This window comes from Aspergillus oryzae, chromosome 2 (assembly GCF_000184455.2).
Source record: "Aspergillus oryzae RIB40 DNA, chromosome 2".
NCBI lineage: Eukaryota > Fungi > Ascomycota > Eurotiomycetes > Eurotiales > Aspergillaceae > Aspergillus > Aspergillus oryzae.
The window spans coordinates 2,960,961-2,977,876 of NC_036436.1; the positions used below are offsets into that span (position 1 = coordinate 2,960,961).

The 16,916-nt window shown below is 48.9% G+C and overlaps 5 protein-coding genes across 5 annotated transcripts; 3 read left to right on the forward strand and 2 right to left on the reverse strand.

Annotated features, from left to right (window-relative positions):
• Nucleotides 1–2,650, forward strand: AO090003000318 (uncharacterized protein; the record flags this gene model as incomplete). The annotated part of the gene is made up of 5 exons (XM_023234834.1): nt 1–12; nt 1,386–1,690; nt 1,937–2,021; nt 2,088–2,160; nt 2,607–2,650. The coding sequence occupies 5 exons, from the start codon at nt 1–3 to the stop codon at nt 2,648–2,650; spliced, it is 519 nt and encodes a 172-aa protein (XP_023089913.1).
• Nucleotides 2,651–6,450: 3,800 nt separating this feature from the next.
• Nucleotides 6,451–8,037, reverse strand: AO090003000321 (glycoside hydrolase family 15 protein; the record flags this gene model as incomplete). Its single annotated transcript, XM_001819466.3, has 3 exons — nt 6,451–6,901; nt 6,948–7,755; nt 7,815–8,037. 3 exons carry the CDS (start codon nt 8,035–8,037, stop codon nt 6,451–6,453), a joined length of 1,482 nt encoding a protein of 493 aa, XP_001819518.1.
• A 1,360-nt stretch (nt 8,038–9,397) lies between these two features.
• AO090003000322 (uncharacterized protein) lies at nt 9,398–10,120 on the forward strand (the record flags this gene model as incomplete). The annotated part of the gene is made up of 3 exons (XM_023234835.1): nt 9,398–9,755; nt 9,870–9,930; nt 10,108–10,120. 3 exons carry the CDS (start codon nt 9,398–9,400, stop codon nt 10,118–10,120), a joined length of 432 nt encoding a protein of 143 aa, XP_023089914.1.
• Nucleotides 10,121–12,584: 2,464 nt separating this feature from the next.
• Nucleotides 12,585–14,695, forward strand: AO090003000323 (glycoside hydrolase family 71 protein; the record flags this gene model as incomplete). The annotated part of the gene is made up of 5 exons (XM_001819468.1): nt 12,585–12,713; nt 12,769–13,312; nt 13,364–13,589; nt 13,644–14,101; nt 14,172–14,695. The coding sequence occupies 5 exons, from the start codon at nt 12,585–12,587 to the stop codon at nt 14,693–14,695; spliced, it is 1,881 nt and encodes a 626-aa protein (XP_001819520.1).
• Nucleotides 14,696–15,217: 522 nt separating this feature from the next.
• Nucleotides 15,218–15,877, reverse strand: AO090003000324 (V-type ATPase assembly factor PKR1; the record flags this gene model as incomplete). The annotated part of the gene is made up of 2 exons (XM_023234836.1): nt 15,218–15,223; nt 15,371–15,877. 2 exons carry the CDS (start codon nt 15,875–15,877, stop codon nt 15,218–15,220), a joined length of 513 nt encoding a protein of 170 aa, XP_023089915.1.
• Between the last annotated feature and the right edge of the window lie 1,039 nt (nt 15,878–16,916).

The following is a 16,916-nucleotide window of genomic DNA, read 5'->3' on the forward strand; positions in this document are numbered from 1 at the left end:
ATGCGCAGCGCTGTGTGTTATTATACATTTATTTCGAGCCTAGCAATATCCTGGATGAGATCCTCCGGGATGTGAAGTCTATACAGACACCGTGCGCTACGACATACGGCAGCAAAAAAAGAAAGAAGATATATTGGCCGGGTCAGGTGCAGCGGCCTCGGATACATAGGACGTCTGAGAAGCGTGGATGTTTATATTTTCCACGCAAATAACCAGCTTCGCTCTGCGATACCAGTGCGGGTTGGGTTTGGTTATGATGTCCCACAGCCTCTGTGCACCTGACTAGGTGTCTTCAGGAAGACGCCTACAGCCTTATTGAGTATCGTGTCGTCACGCTCACTTGGAACATTATGAACACATTATTCGCAAATTGCCTCAAGTTAATATAGTCAGTTAAGAACCCACCGACGTGAATAGAAGAACGGAGAACGAGGTTAGATACCACGACAACCTTACAGTAGTAACCGCGCAGGGGCAGGAGACTCCAGGGAGGTATTGCTGCTGCAGACAACTTCACGAGGAAGAGTTCATAGATATGTTGCACATCCTCTTCTTCGCAAGCGGCGGCTTTGAGACTCGAATATACGGTTCAAGCTTGTTCTGATGACCAAACCCTGGCAGTATGCTAGCGCGGGTTTCATGGCAGAGGCAAACCGACTGAGCGTCACCCTTGGCCGTGCCAAGAAAGTCATGATAATCATTAGCAAACTTAGGGGCTGGAACAACGATGGCTTTGTCATGATGCAACGCTTGGTCGGAAAAAGGGCCTAGATTCCTCATAGACCTATCGAGGGATGTCACTGCAAGGGGTCATCTTTCAAATACGATGGATATACTATCTCCTGGGATGTAAAGAAATTTTACTTCGGCAATGATGATTCGAGGAGTCTTATCTTCATGAAATGGGTCTTGGTAAATACGTCCGGAAGCAGATTTGTGTTTTCGCCCATGTCGACAACCTCATCGCCGACATTAAAGGAGCTCAACGAAATCTTGAGGGGTTATTCGATTCGTTAGAACATGGACTGAATATGAAGCCATGGCCGAGCCATGGCGATGCTGATAGCCGTGGAGACATGGAAGATATCTAAGAGTGGCCTATGGACGAAGTGAACAACATACCCACGAGCGACACTGTCCGCAGTGTATTCCCGGCCCCTGACACCATAGCAACTTGGACTTCACAGTCGACAAGGCACATTAATGTATACCCATTTGGTCGAGGGTAGCTTTGAGCTCATGGAGGCGGTTAGCGAGTCACTTACACACTCGCTAACACTAGTCACGCTCGCTTATGTTCTGTCGACGATATAGGTTTCTAATAGCCTACCAAGTACATGATACCGTTGCCGAACTGGCTCGGATATTCATTAATGATCAAATAGTTGGAACTGATGGTTTGGAGCATGAAGCCGATTCATTGCCTTCCGAGGTCCGCGCCGCCCGCGATCGGTTCCTCGCCTTTGAAGCCGAATGCCTTTCTTGCATCACGGGATGAAGCCAGCCATAGCGCTTCTGCTACGCGCCCCCGTCGTTCGTCTTTGTTGAGCGCCAATTTTGATCGTATGGGGAATGACGAAGACATAGAGGTTGTTGGAAGCCGCCGCGCTACCCCCCGTAAGGGTTCGAAGTACCCATTTTGTGCCCGTTTTGATCGTCTCGTCCGGCCGCAATGTGGCGTTGGTATTCTGTTTGTCCCTATTAATAGGGCTCTTGTTGTTAGGGATTTCTAGATAGCAATGTCTTTTTCCGCGATTGTCATTACACCCTACGGCTCCGTGTACCGTATCCATGGGTAGCTATCCGCTGTTGTGGTATAAGCAACCCTCGTCCAGGATGTCAACCCTAAACCATGACGTGCCCAACATGTTATGGTGTCCGAGCCATTTAAAGCCACCCAGCCCTCACCGGGGGAGGCCATAAACCCCCAGGTCAGTGCCACCGAGGCGTTGTGGTGGGTGGCACTGCAGGCCCGGTCCAACTGGAAATGGGCCAGGCCTGCGGCTAGTCCTGATAATCTGGTAAGCACAGAATGCCACAAACTATTAGAAATTTCATATTGTATGAGGGCTAAGAAAGATATACAGCTCGACAAAGGAGGAGGAGACAGCACTTGGAAGTTCACCCAGGATGAGTTGCACGCAGTCCCCGACAAACTCAGTAAGCTTGCTTCGGTTCCTGAATTCCTTACACCGAATGGAACTAATAAAAAATATAATCTATTCTCGCCGATTACGCGGTTGCTGCGGGCGACTCCCTTGAGAACGAAGCATTCATATGACCTCAATAGCTAGCGGATCCTATGGCTTTACCGGACGGTGCGACTGTTCATCATTTTAAGTAGCTAATCCACCGAGTTGACATCTGGGGAGACTACTGTTCAGCCGTTGACCCACCTATGGATCCATGGATCTTAAAATCCCCCGAATGTGTGTTTCAAAGAATACTAATTCCTTCCATACAGTACGTCTGTCAAAGAGAATTGTCATTGACAACTTTTCAGCCCTATGACAGAATGTTTACGAAGAACCGAATCTTTATATACAACATAAGCCTATACCCTCCCCGGTTGTGGAAAAGATGACTGATGGTCAATTTGCTACCAGAATCTGTCAGAACAGGGTTGAAAGCTACTGCGCCAACGGATTGAGTACTAACGTGGACAAACATGGTAATGCCTTCCAATATTGTTGACATTGGAAGTACCGCTTGTTTGGATTTCCAGCTGCGTTATACATAGAATAATCAAAGCACTTCATCACAATGCTTTCGACATAACGAACGCTCCTCTTTTAAGAAAACAACCGAAAACTAATCTCATCCATTACAACCTGCACCATGAACAATACCAACTCCTTCCAAAACTATCTCCCGGAGGCCTACACCCAGGATGGCACTTTGCGTACATCGCCTTGGGGGTGATTTGCCTTGCAGGGCTTTCGTGACACTAGGACTATTAACGGCTGCTTCGGGGATTGCCGTATCTTCCAGACACATAATCCTCGCAATGACTGAAGGACAGATACAATCCAATTGCTCCATTAGAAATGCAGTGAATACGGGAGGACTTAATTTAAAAGACCAGCGAACTAGCAACACAAGGCGTAAGTCAGTGTGCATCACGCAGCACTTTCGAAATGGTCTACAAATCTCTCTACAACAGTCCATTCACTCGTAGGTCTCCTAGATCTTACGATCCGCTATGGCACGCATTTCGATCTGGACTTTTACGCATACGATGCAAGAGACACCGGTGATTGGAATGCAGTAGGCCAGTATGCCTCGCGGAGCACGCTTGAACTATTACACAAATTCTTCCACACCCAGCTAGTGGGCCTACCGACAGACGGAAAGCAAAATATCCAGCCCCAGGTGATATAACGCGCTTGTATACATACCTGGTAGAAATGGCAACGCCTAATTGGCAGGCATCTGCAACTTTGCCATCCAGCTACTGCCCCAACCACACATCTCGACCCGTGACATAGTCATTCTTACGCTTTGTCACTTCCAGTTTCGCAAGTACCTGGTGGCGATAGATATTCTGGAAACCTCGATGTAGTTTTCAACTTTCGCGAAACGAAACAATGGACGTCCAGACAAATATATGCATTGGAAAGGAGTAAGCGGCGGGAAAGATTCATACTGATTATGACTAAGGAGCAAGGCGAGGTGTTCAAAGGTAAACTATCAAGATTGGTTACGGAAGGTCGATACCCTCCATACATTGTCGACAACATGATAGCTATGAACCACGCGTTAGAGAGGTAGAGGAAAGCTGATTACTCAAGGAGTTTCTACACTTGATTCGGCATTTATGGATCCTTGTCGGTATATGTACTGACTCCTCGACGCAGCGAAAGACATGAAACTCGCCGTAATGCAAGGCATTCTCAGAAAATACACACTGCGTTGTGATTATTACGCCATTGGTCCCACACTTTCCACAGAGCGCATTTTTTCGCTCGAAAAGCACCTGCCCGGCGAAAGTAGCCATGCGGATGAAGTGTCTCAAGCGATTATATGAGTTGAATAGAACGAGGGAAATGAGTGTATCGAGGGGGGTGGAAAGAATTGTTCTAATGCAGATAATGAGTCCGCCATCGAGGTTGCACAGAAACTTGACTGTCACGGAGGATACAGATAGCGAGGACAGCGTACGCCAATAACAGCCGTACTTACCAATGCGTGAGTGTGAAGGATCCTTTACGGGATATTACTTCTCCAGCAAGAAGATCCACGCGTTCAACGACGATGATCCAACGTGTGGTGGTTGCACCAGAAATGAGATTTGCGGCACGTTCTTGAAGGTATACTTTACTCGTTGGGCTGCGACGTGAAGACGAATATCAGAAGTCACAATAAATGAGCATCTTCAACCACGACTATTCTCTTGGCTTCTCCTCACTGTCCTCAGTGCCCCACCAGAGGATATAAATCTTGCACAGATGGAATCGATGGTAAGTATTGCTTTACTGTGCGTGTGGCCGTCCAGCGTCAAGGTCACCATACCATTGAAAACAAGGTATACTATATCCAGCGTGGCCTTGGACTACTGGCAAACTTGACAATTCTAGATGACGGACAAAACGATTATTGCGCTTATCAAGCCCTACGATACAAGGTTCAGTGTTTTTGCACATGGCGATGGAGGCGGAAGAACAGTTCTTGAGGTCGATTGGGCTACCGTGTTATCTGGAGGCAAGATGATTGTCGAAGCATGGAAAGCCTCCATATCTGATACATTTCTGCTTAGAAAGATCAGACCGAGCAGAGGAAGAACTTACTGAGAATCCCAAGTTCCAGGAGAATGAGCTGAACATCAAAATGCTATTAAAGAAGCCAGTGATCAGGATCTACGCCCACTTTGAGCCAACCTAACCGGCCTTTATACAAGTCGGCTGCTTCTATTGTCCTGGAACTAGTTGAATGGGATGGGCAGCAGGGCACACCTGGCACTTACCTAGCCAGGTAATAAAGTATACTACTACTGTATTACTTGTGTCCCCTCTCATCACGCACCTAAGTGCATCCAACACCCTGTCTCGATTTACTGATCTATCACTCTATCAATTCATCCAAGATGCCTCAATCTAAAGCCGTGACTTCCAAGCTCTCCGTACTCAAAAGAATTTACGTTAGGTAATAAAGGCGATTGATGCCTTAAATGTCATCACAGCGTCCGAGCATGGCTAGAACGATGGCAACTACGAGGACAGTCTTCGCAAAACGCAAGAAGCGGTATGCTTAAAATAGTCCTGAAGAGTACGAGAAAAAGGTTGCTGGCAGGGAGTCAGAGTTAATGAGGCGGTTACGGTGGATGTTTATAAACCAGTTCAACATGATAAACTTAGGTGCATCATTATTGGAATTTTTGGTCTCGAGAGCGAACAGAGCTATACCTTCACATACTTCTGGACGAAATGCTGAGACAATATCCTTCTGCTTTGTTGAAGAAAGCTGTGCTGACGAGCGCGGAAATATGAATCAATGTCAAATCTTGGTTGGGACCGCTATTAGAAGCTGGAATTACTCTGCATATGCAGTAGTCTTGGATAACCGCAATCTGGAGAATATGGTTATGGTCAAGCGAGACTCCATCATCGAACACTGTTGAAAGATAGCTAGCTCATGGCTATGTGGGTAGTAAAAATACCCGTTCATGTCGGATATATACATTGTACATGGGGAGCTCAATCTAAAGAGAAATAATACCTCCCTCCCACTCGAGCATCCAAAATAAATAGCAAAGAAAAGAAAGAAAGAATCAAAATCGTACACCCCCCCTCATCCGACACATCCTCAGGATCGCCAACAAGCAAGCCCCGATCTCCAAACCCTTCTGGTCAATGACCAGCCAGTTTGAGGTAGACAGATTTCTGTCTTTGAATAGCGGCTGGATTGTCGAGGTTAGACATCGGCTGAAGTTAGGAGCGGCCATTGTCTTTTCACTCCAGTGGGCCTTCAGCTGAGGGCGGCAGATTGGTCAAGCAGGTGGCGGGAAATCTCCGGATAATCGATCTACAGTACATACCCAGCGGGAGGTTCTAGGGTTGAAAGATACGGTGTAGGATACTAGGATGTAGTATGTATACTTGGTTTGATTGCAGTGGACGTACAGGAAACTAAAATAAGATTAGAACCACAGTATCAATGGGCTTAGTCTTGTTACTTTCTTTTGCTTCTACCACTAACGTACCATTTCAGTAGCTGTTGTGTTGGTTACCCCGTGAAGTTTGAAGAGGATCCGGGGAGATGTATAATACTAGGACTAACGTTGCAACTGTAAAAGGTATTGTCTAGCTAGCACTAAATGAAGTGATCTTTGTTGTTGAAACAATAATGAGTGACAGTATTTAACAAACATGCACAGCATGGTCGCATTTAGACAGGCAAAAGCAACAATCGTGACACGAGGTCAGAGTAGACTACACGCACTGGAAAGTACATCTACCACGACCCAACAGTTGGGGTAGTGTAACTTCCAGAAACTGTACCCCCCGAACATTGGCTTGGAACTGCGTTGGCCGTGGAAGAGCCCCAGCTAGCAGGGACAGTGCCGTTTCGTCGTCCAACAGCACTCAAGAAAGCTGCATAAGACCAAGTCAGATCGGATGCCGAAACTGGGGTGCCCTGGTCCCGACTGTACTGCTCAGCCAAAGCACCGCCATCGGGAGTATACTCCTGGACAACGGAGATGAAGCCGTCTGCGTAGGTCTTGACAGCGCTCGTAAGCGACTCATAGGCTGAGGAAGACTTGGCGTAGGATCCGGTGGTGACATTGCTGGAGAGGTCCTTGAAGAAGGGAAGGGAAGTTTCAGTGACGTTCACTTGACCTTGTTTGTCCCACTGATACAAGGCGTCGTAGAGCAATTCCGCAGCGACCAGGGTGGTAAGATACCTAATATTCATTAGTTTAAGCTTTGGATATGAGACAGAGTACCAACCATGGATTGCCTCCCTGATAGGTGTCCTCTGCGTAGCGGCCCACTGCCGCGGCCTTTCCTGCTCCACGTCCATTGTTGATACCGTAGACCGACCGGAAAGAGTCAACCACAAGCTTATGGTTCGACAGGGCGCGAGAGGAGCAGGGCTGGAATGTTGTATCATCACAAGCGGCGGCTGGATCAAAAGTGTGAATGGAGCCCAAAAGAGAGTTGGTATCCAGTCCACTGCGCCCATTGGTTGGTAAGTTAGAAAGAACAGCAGACCCATTCCAGAAGTCCTGAAGATGGCAAAGGATTTGAGGCGCCACGGAGCATGCCTGGCATTCCTCTCCGAGTGCCTTTGCAAACGCATCGCCCTCCACCAAGGCTTTGTGCTGCACAGCAACAGTGAAGAAGGAGCTGCCCTGAACCTCTTCCCAAAGATCAAACCCGGTCTGGTTCCAGTATTGACCCACATAAGACAAGTCATTCTGGACAATTGGCCAGATGTTAGCTTTGACAACAGATTGTTTGTCGCTGGAAATCAGAGAGTTGCCATATGCGATCAAGGCGGAAGCACGTAAGGCTGGCCCGTCGCGCTGGGGTCGGCCCCAGGAATCGGTGAATTGAGAGATATTGACGTAAAATTTGGGTTCAGCAAGACCCGAGCCATCCGACAGGCCGCCTGATGGGTTGGAGACTGCCTGCTGCTTCGCTTGAGAGTCAACATAATTCTGGATTGTGGACTCGAGAGTCGCATCTCCCCCGATGAATTGCTCTATCACTTCTTCCATGGTGAGGCCAGCATCGCGCGTCCAGGTATAGAAGTCTATATATAGTTAGCTCTGTGGTAATATCAAGCGGTCTTGAGGGTAGGATTGTACGAACAGTCGGGATTACTCTTGGATGGGGAGGCTACAACGATACCAGCGGCAGCCCCCTCAACAAGCTTGCCATCAGCGCCGATATTATTGAGGACGCCCTGTTTGGCGATGGGTGTCTGTGTCTCAATGAAGGCGTTGAGATCCGACTGCCTCTTATGGATAGGGAAGGACGGATGCGCGACAGCGCCAGCAATGGCATTGAGGGAAAAAAGAAGGTTGTTCCGCATGATGGTGGTGACTTCCAAGAAACAAGAAATGACTGTAGCTGTTTGTTGGCTGCCTCATTCGCAGTGAGAATTTCAGGTCTCTTTATAGCGCGACCTAGACGTGACGTAGATAATTCGGTGAATCGATCCGCAACGGGCTGCATGACATTAACCAACAGGCAGCGGGCCGATCAGTCGGAGATTACTGAGACTCGCAGCAGTTTTCCGCAGGCCAAAGGCCCCATCATGAAGCAGATCCGGTATTAATTTCCGGGATGCAGCGTGGCGGATCCAATTGAAATCGATATTGCGTCGGAGCGACTAAAAGTGATCATCCCGACATCTGCCCGTGCCGCCATTCTCTTAGTTCTCACTGGTGGAAACCCCATCGGACTGAACCTTTGAGTCCTAGTCGAGTCTTAATGCTCTTAGAAGGCGGACTATTATTCTTGACTGTGTTTAGGTTAAGCCAGGATCGGGGCGGAGTGGAGTGATGTACAAACCTTCGGTTGTGATCGGGGAAGCACATCGGCCATACAACTAGGAGCATGCTTCACCCATTAACAATCTTTCCTATGCCAAGTAAAGGTCTCATCGTTTGAGATAGATGCCCCAAGTTCGGTGAATGGCCGATTCGCCGCCATTTGGCCGGACACGATAATGTCTTGAGCTCCCATTATGCATCGGCATGTGCTGCCGTTTTGTATTTGGTTAGGTTAGCTTAAGTTGAATACGGCATGCCGTAGCACTCGTACAGCTATAGCCATAGAGCTCCTTGGATTATCCTCGTGTACCTGAAGTGAGATGTGGAGAAGTTGAAGAAACCAGCAAAGTTCATGACGTTATGACTTATCCATCTCTTCGACGTCATCACATGACCTCCACCACTTCGACTGGTTGTTCTTTTCCACAGGAAACCCTCGCAAGTACGACTGGTTGAATCTACTCTAAGAATGACTCTAGGAGTGAATTTAGCTAGACTGGCTTGGGAGGGTTCCATACCAGTGCAGAATACTATCTTTTGACATGGGAGGCGTAGGACCGGATGCCCATGGACGGAGACATATTTTCCATATCGAAGTCCAATTGCAGACACTGCGTTTCTTTACTACTCAATTGTTACTACTATAGATACTTTCTGCACAGGGTGTTAGTGGCCAATGAGTGACCCGCAAACTGGCTTTGATCAGCCATTCTTCATCGTTACTTGGGTTGAGACTGGCTTGGCACTAGTTCTACTTTCTGCTAGATGCTTTACATCCTGGAAGATCGTCCAATATACTGGACCTGACCTAATTCTGACGATAATCACTTTTGTATGTCCCCTTGTTAAGCAAATAACCTGACGATTGACGAGAGCCAGACCTTTGGCATTGCAAGCATGGTCATGGCCACTGTGGGAGCAGCATACGGCCTCGGAACTCCCTCAGCTACCCTGACAAACAATAACGACAAGGATGCACTGTTGTTCGGCTGGATTAATCAGTTCTTGGCTCTCATTGCTATAGGCCTTGGGAAGGTTGCCCTTGTCGCTTTCATAGACCACCTCCAAAAGCACGAAGCAAAGGCCAAGAGGGCGTTCCTTTGGTTTATTGCCGGAAGCAATTTCATCGTCAATATGATTGCGGCTATTCTAGTCTTTGTTCAATGCTCCCCTGCAAAGAAGCTATGGGATGAAAGGATACCCGGACGTTGTCCCGGGCGGAAAAGAGTTCAGACCTTCGGGTATATCCAGGGACGTGAGTAGCTTACACAAGAAGAATGAATTTAGGGTTAATCAGCTGTTGTTCTAGCGTACTCGGCATTCTGTGATTTTGCCTTGGCGGTTTACCCCGTGCTCATATTCCGGAAAGTCCAGGCGTTCTCACTCCCAACCAAAATTGGCCTTTCTGTCCTTATGGGGCTGGGTGTAGTGTAAGAAGCCCCCAGCGATGCGACTGTGTTTATTGACTTGAAACAGGGCAGGAGCCTGTACGATAGTCAAGACAGTTAACCTGAAGCTTTTGACCAAACTTGAAGATACTACATGCACGTACTCACGAGAGACTCTGACCATAGTAGCCGAGTAACTCATACTAACTGTCACTCTAGGGACATTGGCTGAATTGATTCTGTGGAACCAGTATGTATGATATATGGCCTGGTTAGTCACAACGATTGACACAATATAGGACCGAAATGTGGGTTGTCTTTATTGTCAGCTGCATGCCACCAACCACAGCCTTTTTCAGGTTTGCATACCGAGAAAGTGCTAGTAGGGTTAGCTCAATCCTCCACCGCATACGATCCGGTGATGAGGAATAAAGGTATGTGTAATGATGTGTGGTCCATTCTCATATGGCACCAACTAAGACAGTGGGCAGAAGTCAACACGATAACCTCGGCCCCGGGCGTGTCTATATTAAGATCTCAATTATAATCATAGACGCCATTGTATCAGTAATGCGTCATCGTTTCTTTCTGATCTTCCATTTGGTAACACATGTCAACTCGGCAATATCCGATGCAGCAGAGGCGATATCGGTCCAGAGAGTGGGACAATGAAACGTCATAGGTCAATGTCACGATGCATGGGCCCTTTTAGTACATCTGGGTGTTCCTTCCTGGGTCCAGAAGTCGCCCAGACACTATATGTAACAGCATGGCATGTTCAGGACGCATACCTGACCACATATTCACGCTGAGTTCATCCCGATGTGGTATATGCAGCCGGACAGCCGCCACCAATATGCTAGTGCGTAAGTGTCAGCAGCCTTCAATACCATATTGAGAAAATGAATCCTCAATTGGAGGTAATCATTGTCGTCATTCGATCATTTCAGCCTTCCACACTGGATGCTTGGGCACTGACTCTATGACAACCCAATTCCAATGTAACGAATGAGAGGATAATTACGTTGAAGACCCGATATTCAATTCCAAGTTACAGATCGGCACGCCACATTCGGCAAACGCTTCGATTGCATATCCTCCACTAATCAGCAGGCACGCCTGGTGACGAGACTTTTCTAGAATGTGACGCCGAACGGGGTCGCGTGAACACTCAAATTTTCGAATGGAAATAGAAGTGGAGGGGATAGGATGTGAAGAGCAACAGTTACTGCCCAGGGAAGAATGATACCTCTTGGCTGTAGTTATCTGTCCCGTGGTTGCATTGAATATCGCGGTCTCGGGTATATACCCCACGAATGACTGGACGACTTACCCCAGAGAGGGACAACATATGCACGACAAGCTTCGAGATCACACTCAGGACAACTGAAAAGTGTCCAATGTTTCTGGATCTTCAACGCGCTTATGCGACTGAGATGGCAAATCGCCGGTAGCTGCGCAATTCCTGGATGTATACTCCGGAATCTAGGTTTGATCCGAACCCAATTGCGCGAGGTTGTTCCCTCCTCCGAGCCATGCGCAGAACTCACCAGACCGTGTGCATCCTGTTCTTGCCCAAGTCGGCAGCACTGTGTTACCCTTATTGAGGCTGGCTGCGGATAGCGCAGGTGATGTGCTCGAGTTGCACTGCATTTGTGCACTGGCGGGATGCGGGTTATTGGTGGTGGGTGAGGTCCATGTACTCGGGCCACTTCGGCAATGAACTTCTCGTCGGGAACTCAGGACAAACGCATTCGGATCCGGTTGGTATTCTGTGCTCGATGTGGATACAGATACATGAAGAGGCTTCGGCTGGTACTAGGCAACCAAAGCCATGCGGCATTTAAGGACGATGAGAAGATTGGTATAAGGACCGTGTACCGCATGCGTTTTGGGATGACAATATGATTAAAGACGTATCATACTCACAGACTGAGACCGATGATCTGCAGCGCTGTTGATCTTTTCCTTATACTTCACCCACTGCGAGGTCGAGTGACTCCTTTTCCACACATGTTCATTGGCTTAAGTGTGTTGCCGATACGATGTGATATGTCAACCCTAAGCCGAAGTCCCAAACATGCACCTCAACCTTAAGTCTTTCGACATAAAATGAAAGTCACACCTAATCTTCCTTGTGAAACGCTGCTTCTTCGATTTTTCTTTATACCCCGCAACGTTGAAACACTTTGAGCAACCCTTCATAGGGCGCCTACTGTGCACTAGTCACTTAGCGCCCAACATTAAATGGTTAGGCTTTCAGTGTCTATCCAACGGTCTTTCCAGTTGCAGGACAGCGGCTAATTGAAGCATATAGGATTACCCAATCTGATTTCGACTTCGCTCCTTCACCGACCTCGTTATACCGGCTGTGGCGAGCTGATGACTCGAGTAATCTCCATCCGTTGTCATCTAGAATGCGAAGGTCGTCTTACAGGGTCTTATCGACTAGTCCTGTCGGAGATTATGCCACTCTTTGTTCAAAGCCGACCATGTCTCGCTTCCGTTGCCTTCTTACCCCCCGTCTTTCAGGAAATATTCTTTATACCTTATTCAAGGTTACAGTCATTATGGTTGCATCTGTGGAGGCCTCCGTGACTTTCATGAAAAGCATATAAGAGAGGATGTGGGCATACGGAACTCTCGTCATCGTAGACTTCCTTTCTTTACCTTATCCGGCTTGACCACTATCCAGCATGAAGATCAAGCCCTTTGTTCTAGGCATAGCCTCCGTGCTCAGCTCCCTTGTGGACGCACTACCGAGCGCAGGCAATGATACCAGCCAGCCACAGGCATCTGACCGAATGGTCTTTGCACATTTCATGGTAAGCCATCTCCGCATAACCAAGCACCCAACAACAAGCCCTAACGATCAGGCAGATCGGAATCGTCAGTAACCGCAAGTCGGCTGCCGATTTCGACAGTGACATGAAACGCGCGAAAGAGCTAGGGATCGACGCCTTCGCTCTCAACATTGGTGTGGACCGTGTTGATCCCTTCACAGATACACAATTAGAGTTTGCTTACCAGTCGGCCGCGAACAATGACATGAAGGTTTTCATATCCTTCGACTTCAACTGGTGGAAGGAAGATTCGGAGGCCTCTCAAGTTGGGCAGAAGATTGCCAAGTTTGGGGGGAAGCCAGCACAGCTCATGATGGATGGCAAGATTTTCGTCTCATCTTTTGCTGGTGACCGAGTGGATGTGAACGCGATCCGTTCTGCTGCTGGCCGGCCGATCTACTGGGCTCCCAACTACCATCGACCGGAGAGTGCTGATATCTCCAAAGTTGATGCTCTGCTCAACTGGATGGCCTGGCCCAATGATGGTAATAACAAGGCACCTAAGCCAGGTCGCCTCGTGACCGTTCAGGACGGTGATAAAAAGTACATGAATGCGTTGGGAGGCAAACCCTATATCGCTCGTGAGCAACTTACTATACCCTAAGTTATACCCTCGTTAACTTCGTTGTCAGCCGTCTCTCCTTGGTTCTCCACCCACTTTGGTCCCGAAGTCCCATATAGCAAAAACTGGGTCTTCCCATCCGATAATCTCTGGTATGAGCGATGGGTTGAGATGCTGAACCTCAAGCCACGCTTCATTGAAATTGTCACTTGGAATGACTACGGCGAATCGCATTACATTGCCCCTCTGGCCTCCCCTCATACAGACGACGGATGCTCCAAATATGTCAATGACATGTAAGCTCCAGACCAGCGCCTCCTAATTACCGCTCTACTACTAACAAGTGACAGGCCACACAACGGCTGGATGGAACTAGCCCGACCCTTCATAGCCGCCTACAAAGCGGGCGCCTCATCCGTCAACGAATATATCAAAGAAGAACAATTGATCTACTGGTATCGACCCTCTCCTCGCGGCGCAAACTGCGACGCCACGGACACCTGCATGGTGCCCGCAGACAACAGCTCCGGCAATTACTTCATGGGCCGGCCCAACGGCTGGGAATCCATGGATGACGTGGTCTTCGTCGTGTCCATGTTGAAATCGCCCGCCAATATCCAGATTTCCTCAGGGAACAGCCAACAAGTCTTCGAGGCCAAAGCCGGGGCCACGGCCTTCAAAGCCCCCATGGGCGTCGGGAAGCAGAGCTTCGCCGTGGTCCGCGACAACAAGATGGTCCTGGCCGGGACGAGTCCAAAGGATATCATCGAGGGATGTGTCTGCGGGATCTACAACTTCAACGCCTTCGGTAAGTCCACACATACCCTACCTTCACTTAAACACTCAGTCTTCTGACAAACAAACCCTAACTCAACTAGTCGGAATGCTCCCCCCAGAGCCCCTAGACCCCCTCCAACCAGATAGTCTCTCCCGCTTCGCCCAAGGCCTCAAAGTCCAATGCGAAGCCAAACCCTCCCTAAAACCACCACCACCTCCCCCATCAACAATCAACCCTAACCCCCCGACAAACCCACCCACAAACCCCCCTCCAACCAACAATCCTCCACCCCCTTCCACAACCCAAAACCCACCCCCCCAACCACCGCCAACCAACAACCCTCCTCCCCCAAATCAACCTCCCCCAAATCAACCCCCGGGAACCGTCTGCACCGGTGGCACAGGCGAAAACAACTACAAAGGCCTCTGCGACTTCTGCTGTCACTTCGGCTACTGTCCCCCGGGACCATGCACCTGCAATGCCTACGGCGCTCCTATCCCGGCGCCGCCGAGTACAGGTCAGAGGGGTGTTCCTGCGGATGGGATGGATGATTCATATAAGGGGTTGTGTAGCTTTGCTTGTGATCATGGATATTGTCCGCAGGGGGCGTGTAAACTTGTTTGATATTGAGAAAGGTTCGGGATTGGTTTTGGGGATTGAGTTTGATTGGCTCGGATTGAGGCTTGGTTGATGCATCATTCGTTTGGTTTGATTTCTTTATATTCTTGGACTGACGTACGGGACTGGGTTCAAATTGTCAGCTGGATAACATTCATTTTTTGTATCTGTTCGAGAGCGCTGGAGATGCTCGGAATTCGTTGTGGTGGTTCTCGCTGGTCGTGTGCTGCGGAACGGAAATTGGAATCCAGGAGGTATGGACAGTATTTATCTACTGTTGACCTTTTTTGGTTTGTATGTAGTTTGACCTTCTTTTATAAAGTATGCTTTCTGCTATGAGTGAATGCTCATGTTTACAACATCGGCAGTGAAATTGATCTGTGATTTATACTCTCCTCGGTCAGGCATAACGAACGTAAGTATCGAGCGAACTATGGTGAATCTCATTTACCAAAGGTGCAAAGCAGAGTCGTCATCTATGGGGTATCTGTCGGTACACGCAAACCAAAATGCACGTCGAACAAATATTTATATCTGATACGGAAGTATCCTTAGATATGCCAGGCCTGTGAGCGGCACTCTAGTACGGCAAGAGAGGCCTCCCAATTTTTATCCAAGCAGAACCGATGCCTAAGATGTGGTTTTGTCATCCACCTTCTCCCATTCACTATCTGTGCTCACATAGCCGGAGCTCTCTCCGCTCATGCTCAGCCGTTTCCGAATCCCTCCTTGCTGCTCCGGCGGTTGAAGAGTAGCCGTCGTAGTGGCGGCGGCAGTGGTGGACGGCGGAGCGGCAGCGGACACCGCAGAGATTTTACGCTCCATCAGACTCTCGGTCTCGGTGTCACTTTCTGTGCTGTCCAGAGCTCCCGGTGTTTTCCGACTAGCTTCCGATTTCCTCTTGTCATCGTCGTCTTCCTCTGTGAGCAGTTCCTTCGACTCTGTCTTCTCCTTCTCAGCTTCTTGTGCCTGCACCGCTGCCAATTCCTGAGCAAACCAGTTGATCGACCACCATAGTGAGGCGGAGAGGACGGAGAGAACGATGAAGTGGATGCTGTAGGTCGCGAGGAGGAGCAGGAAGAGGACCAGTTGGAGTGCGGCGAAAGTGGCGTTAGCAGCGACGAGCAAGGTGGGAGTGGGACCCGGGGTAAAGACGCTAGCCCAAAGATCCTCCACAAATGAGCCCATAATTCCTGATTATGCTTCGGGCCGGGTTACTGGCGGGGAAAAGGCAAGGGAGACGGATTCCGTGTCTGAGACAGGGGTTTGCAACTTTGCACTGTGAAATGACGTTGAGCCGGAAAATGGTATCCGTGGGAGGAGTTTCGACTGCGCTACTGCACGACTGTCAGTGATGCAAACGCAAACGCGGTCGGGTCGGCATGCCATCTGCCAAGCTGAACGGGTTCAACAGACCAGGTTTTCAAGTCGGACGCACTGAATCAAGGCACCGTCTGGGTTTGGTGAGAGGGACGACGTTCAGGACGCTTGTGTCTCCGAAAAGTCGGCGGGTAACCGAAGCTGAGCGGTCGGCCTTTGAAATGCGAGATGTGGAGAAGGTCGAGTCCGGAAAACTGGAGCCAGCCCCAAGTTTGTCCAGGGTGAGCTAGGCACGAGTTAAAAATCAGTGGTCCTTCCCCGTGGGGATTAATCACTAGAGGGTGGAGGAGTGAAGACGTTGGAGTAAAATCGCGTATGGATTAATTTATTGTTAGCGATGTTGATGGTTTTGTAAGGGAAAAGAAAAAAAGGAAAAGAAGAAAAAAGGCACGTCATACAACAGAGGGGCAGAACAACATATCAACCTCAGGCAGTCAGGCCGTTAGGTAGGATGATCGGACGCTATTCCACGTCCGGTCACCTTCAGGCATCACCCGTGATCGATTTGATACTAAACATCGACAAATCTCATGATAAGGCCAAATGATTCGATTCTCCTCGTTCGGGCACCCAAGCTATTGATTCGTGTTTCTAGCTCTTTGGCGGTAGTTTCAATTTTCGGCTACCTTGAAGAGTAGTTCGGGAATTCTCGGTTCCCTAATCTCCCTATACTGACTGACTCCTGTTCTGGTACCTCAGCCTAGAATAAATCAACCTTTGCCCTAAGTACGCCGTGTTACCATCCATAGTCAAAGGGCGTATACGGACAACGTCCGGTCGGCTTTCGAAATGCCCTCGTTCAGTTGCCGTCTCTCGATGCAACTCTAAACACGATCACCCGCCAATC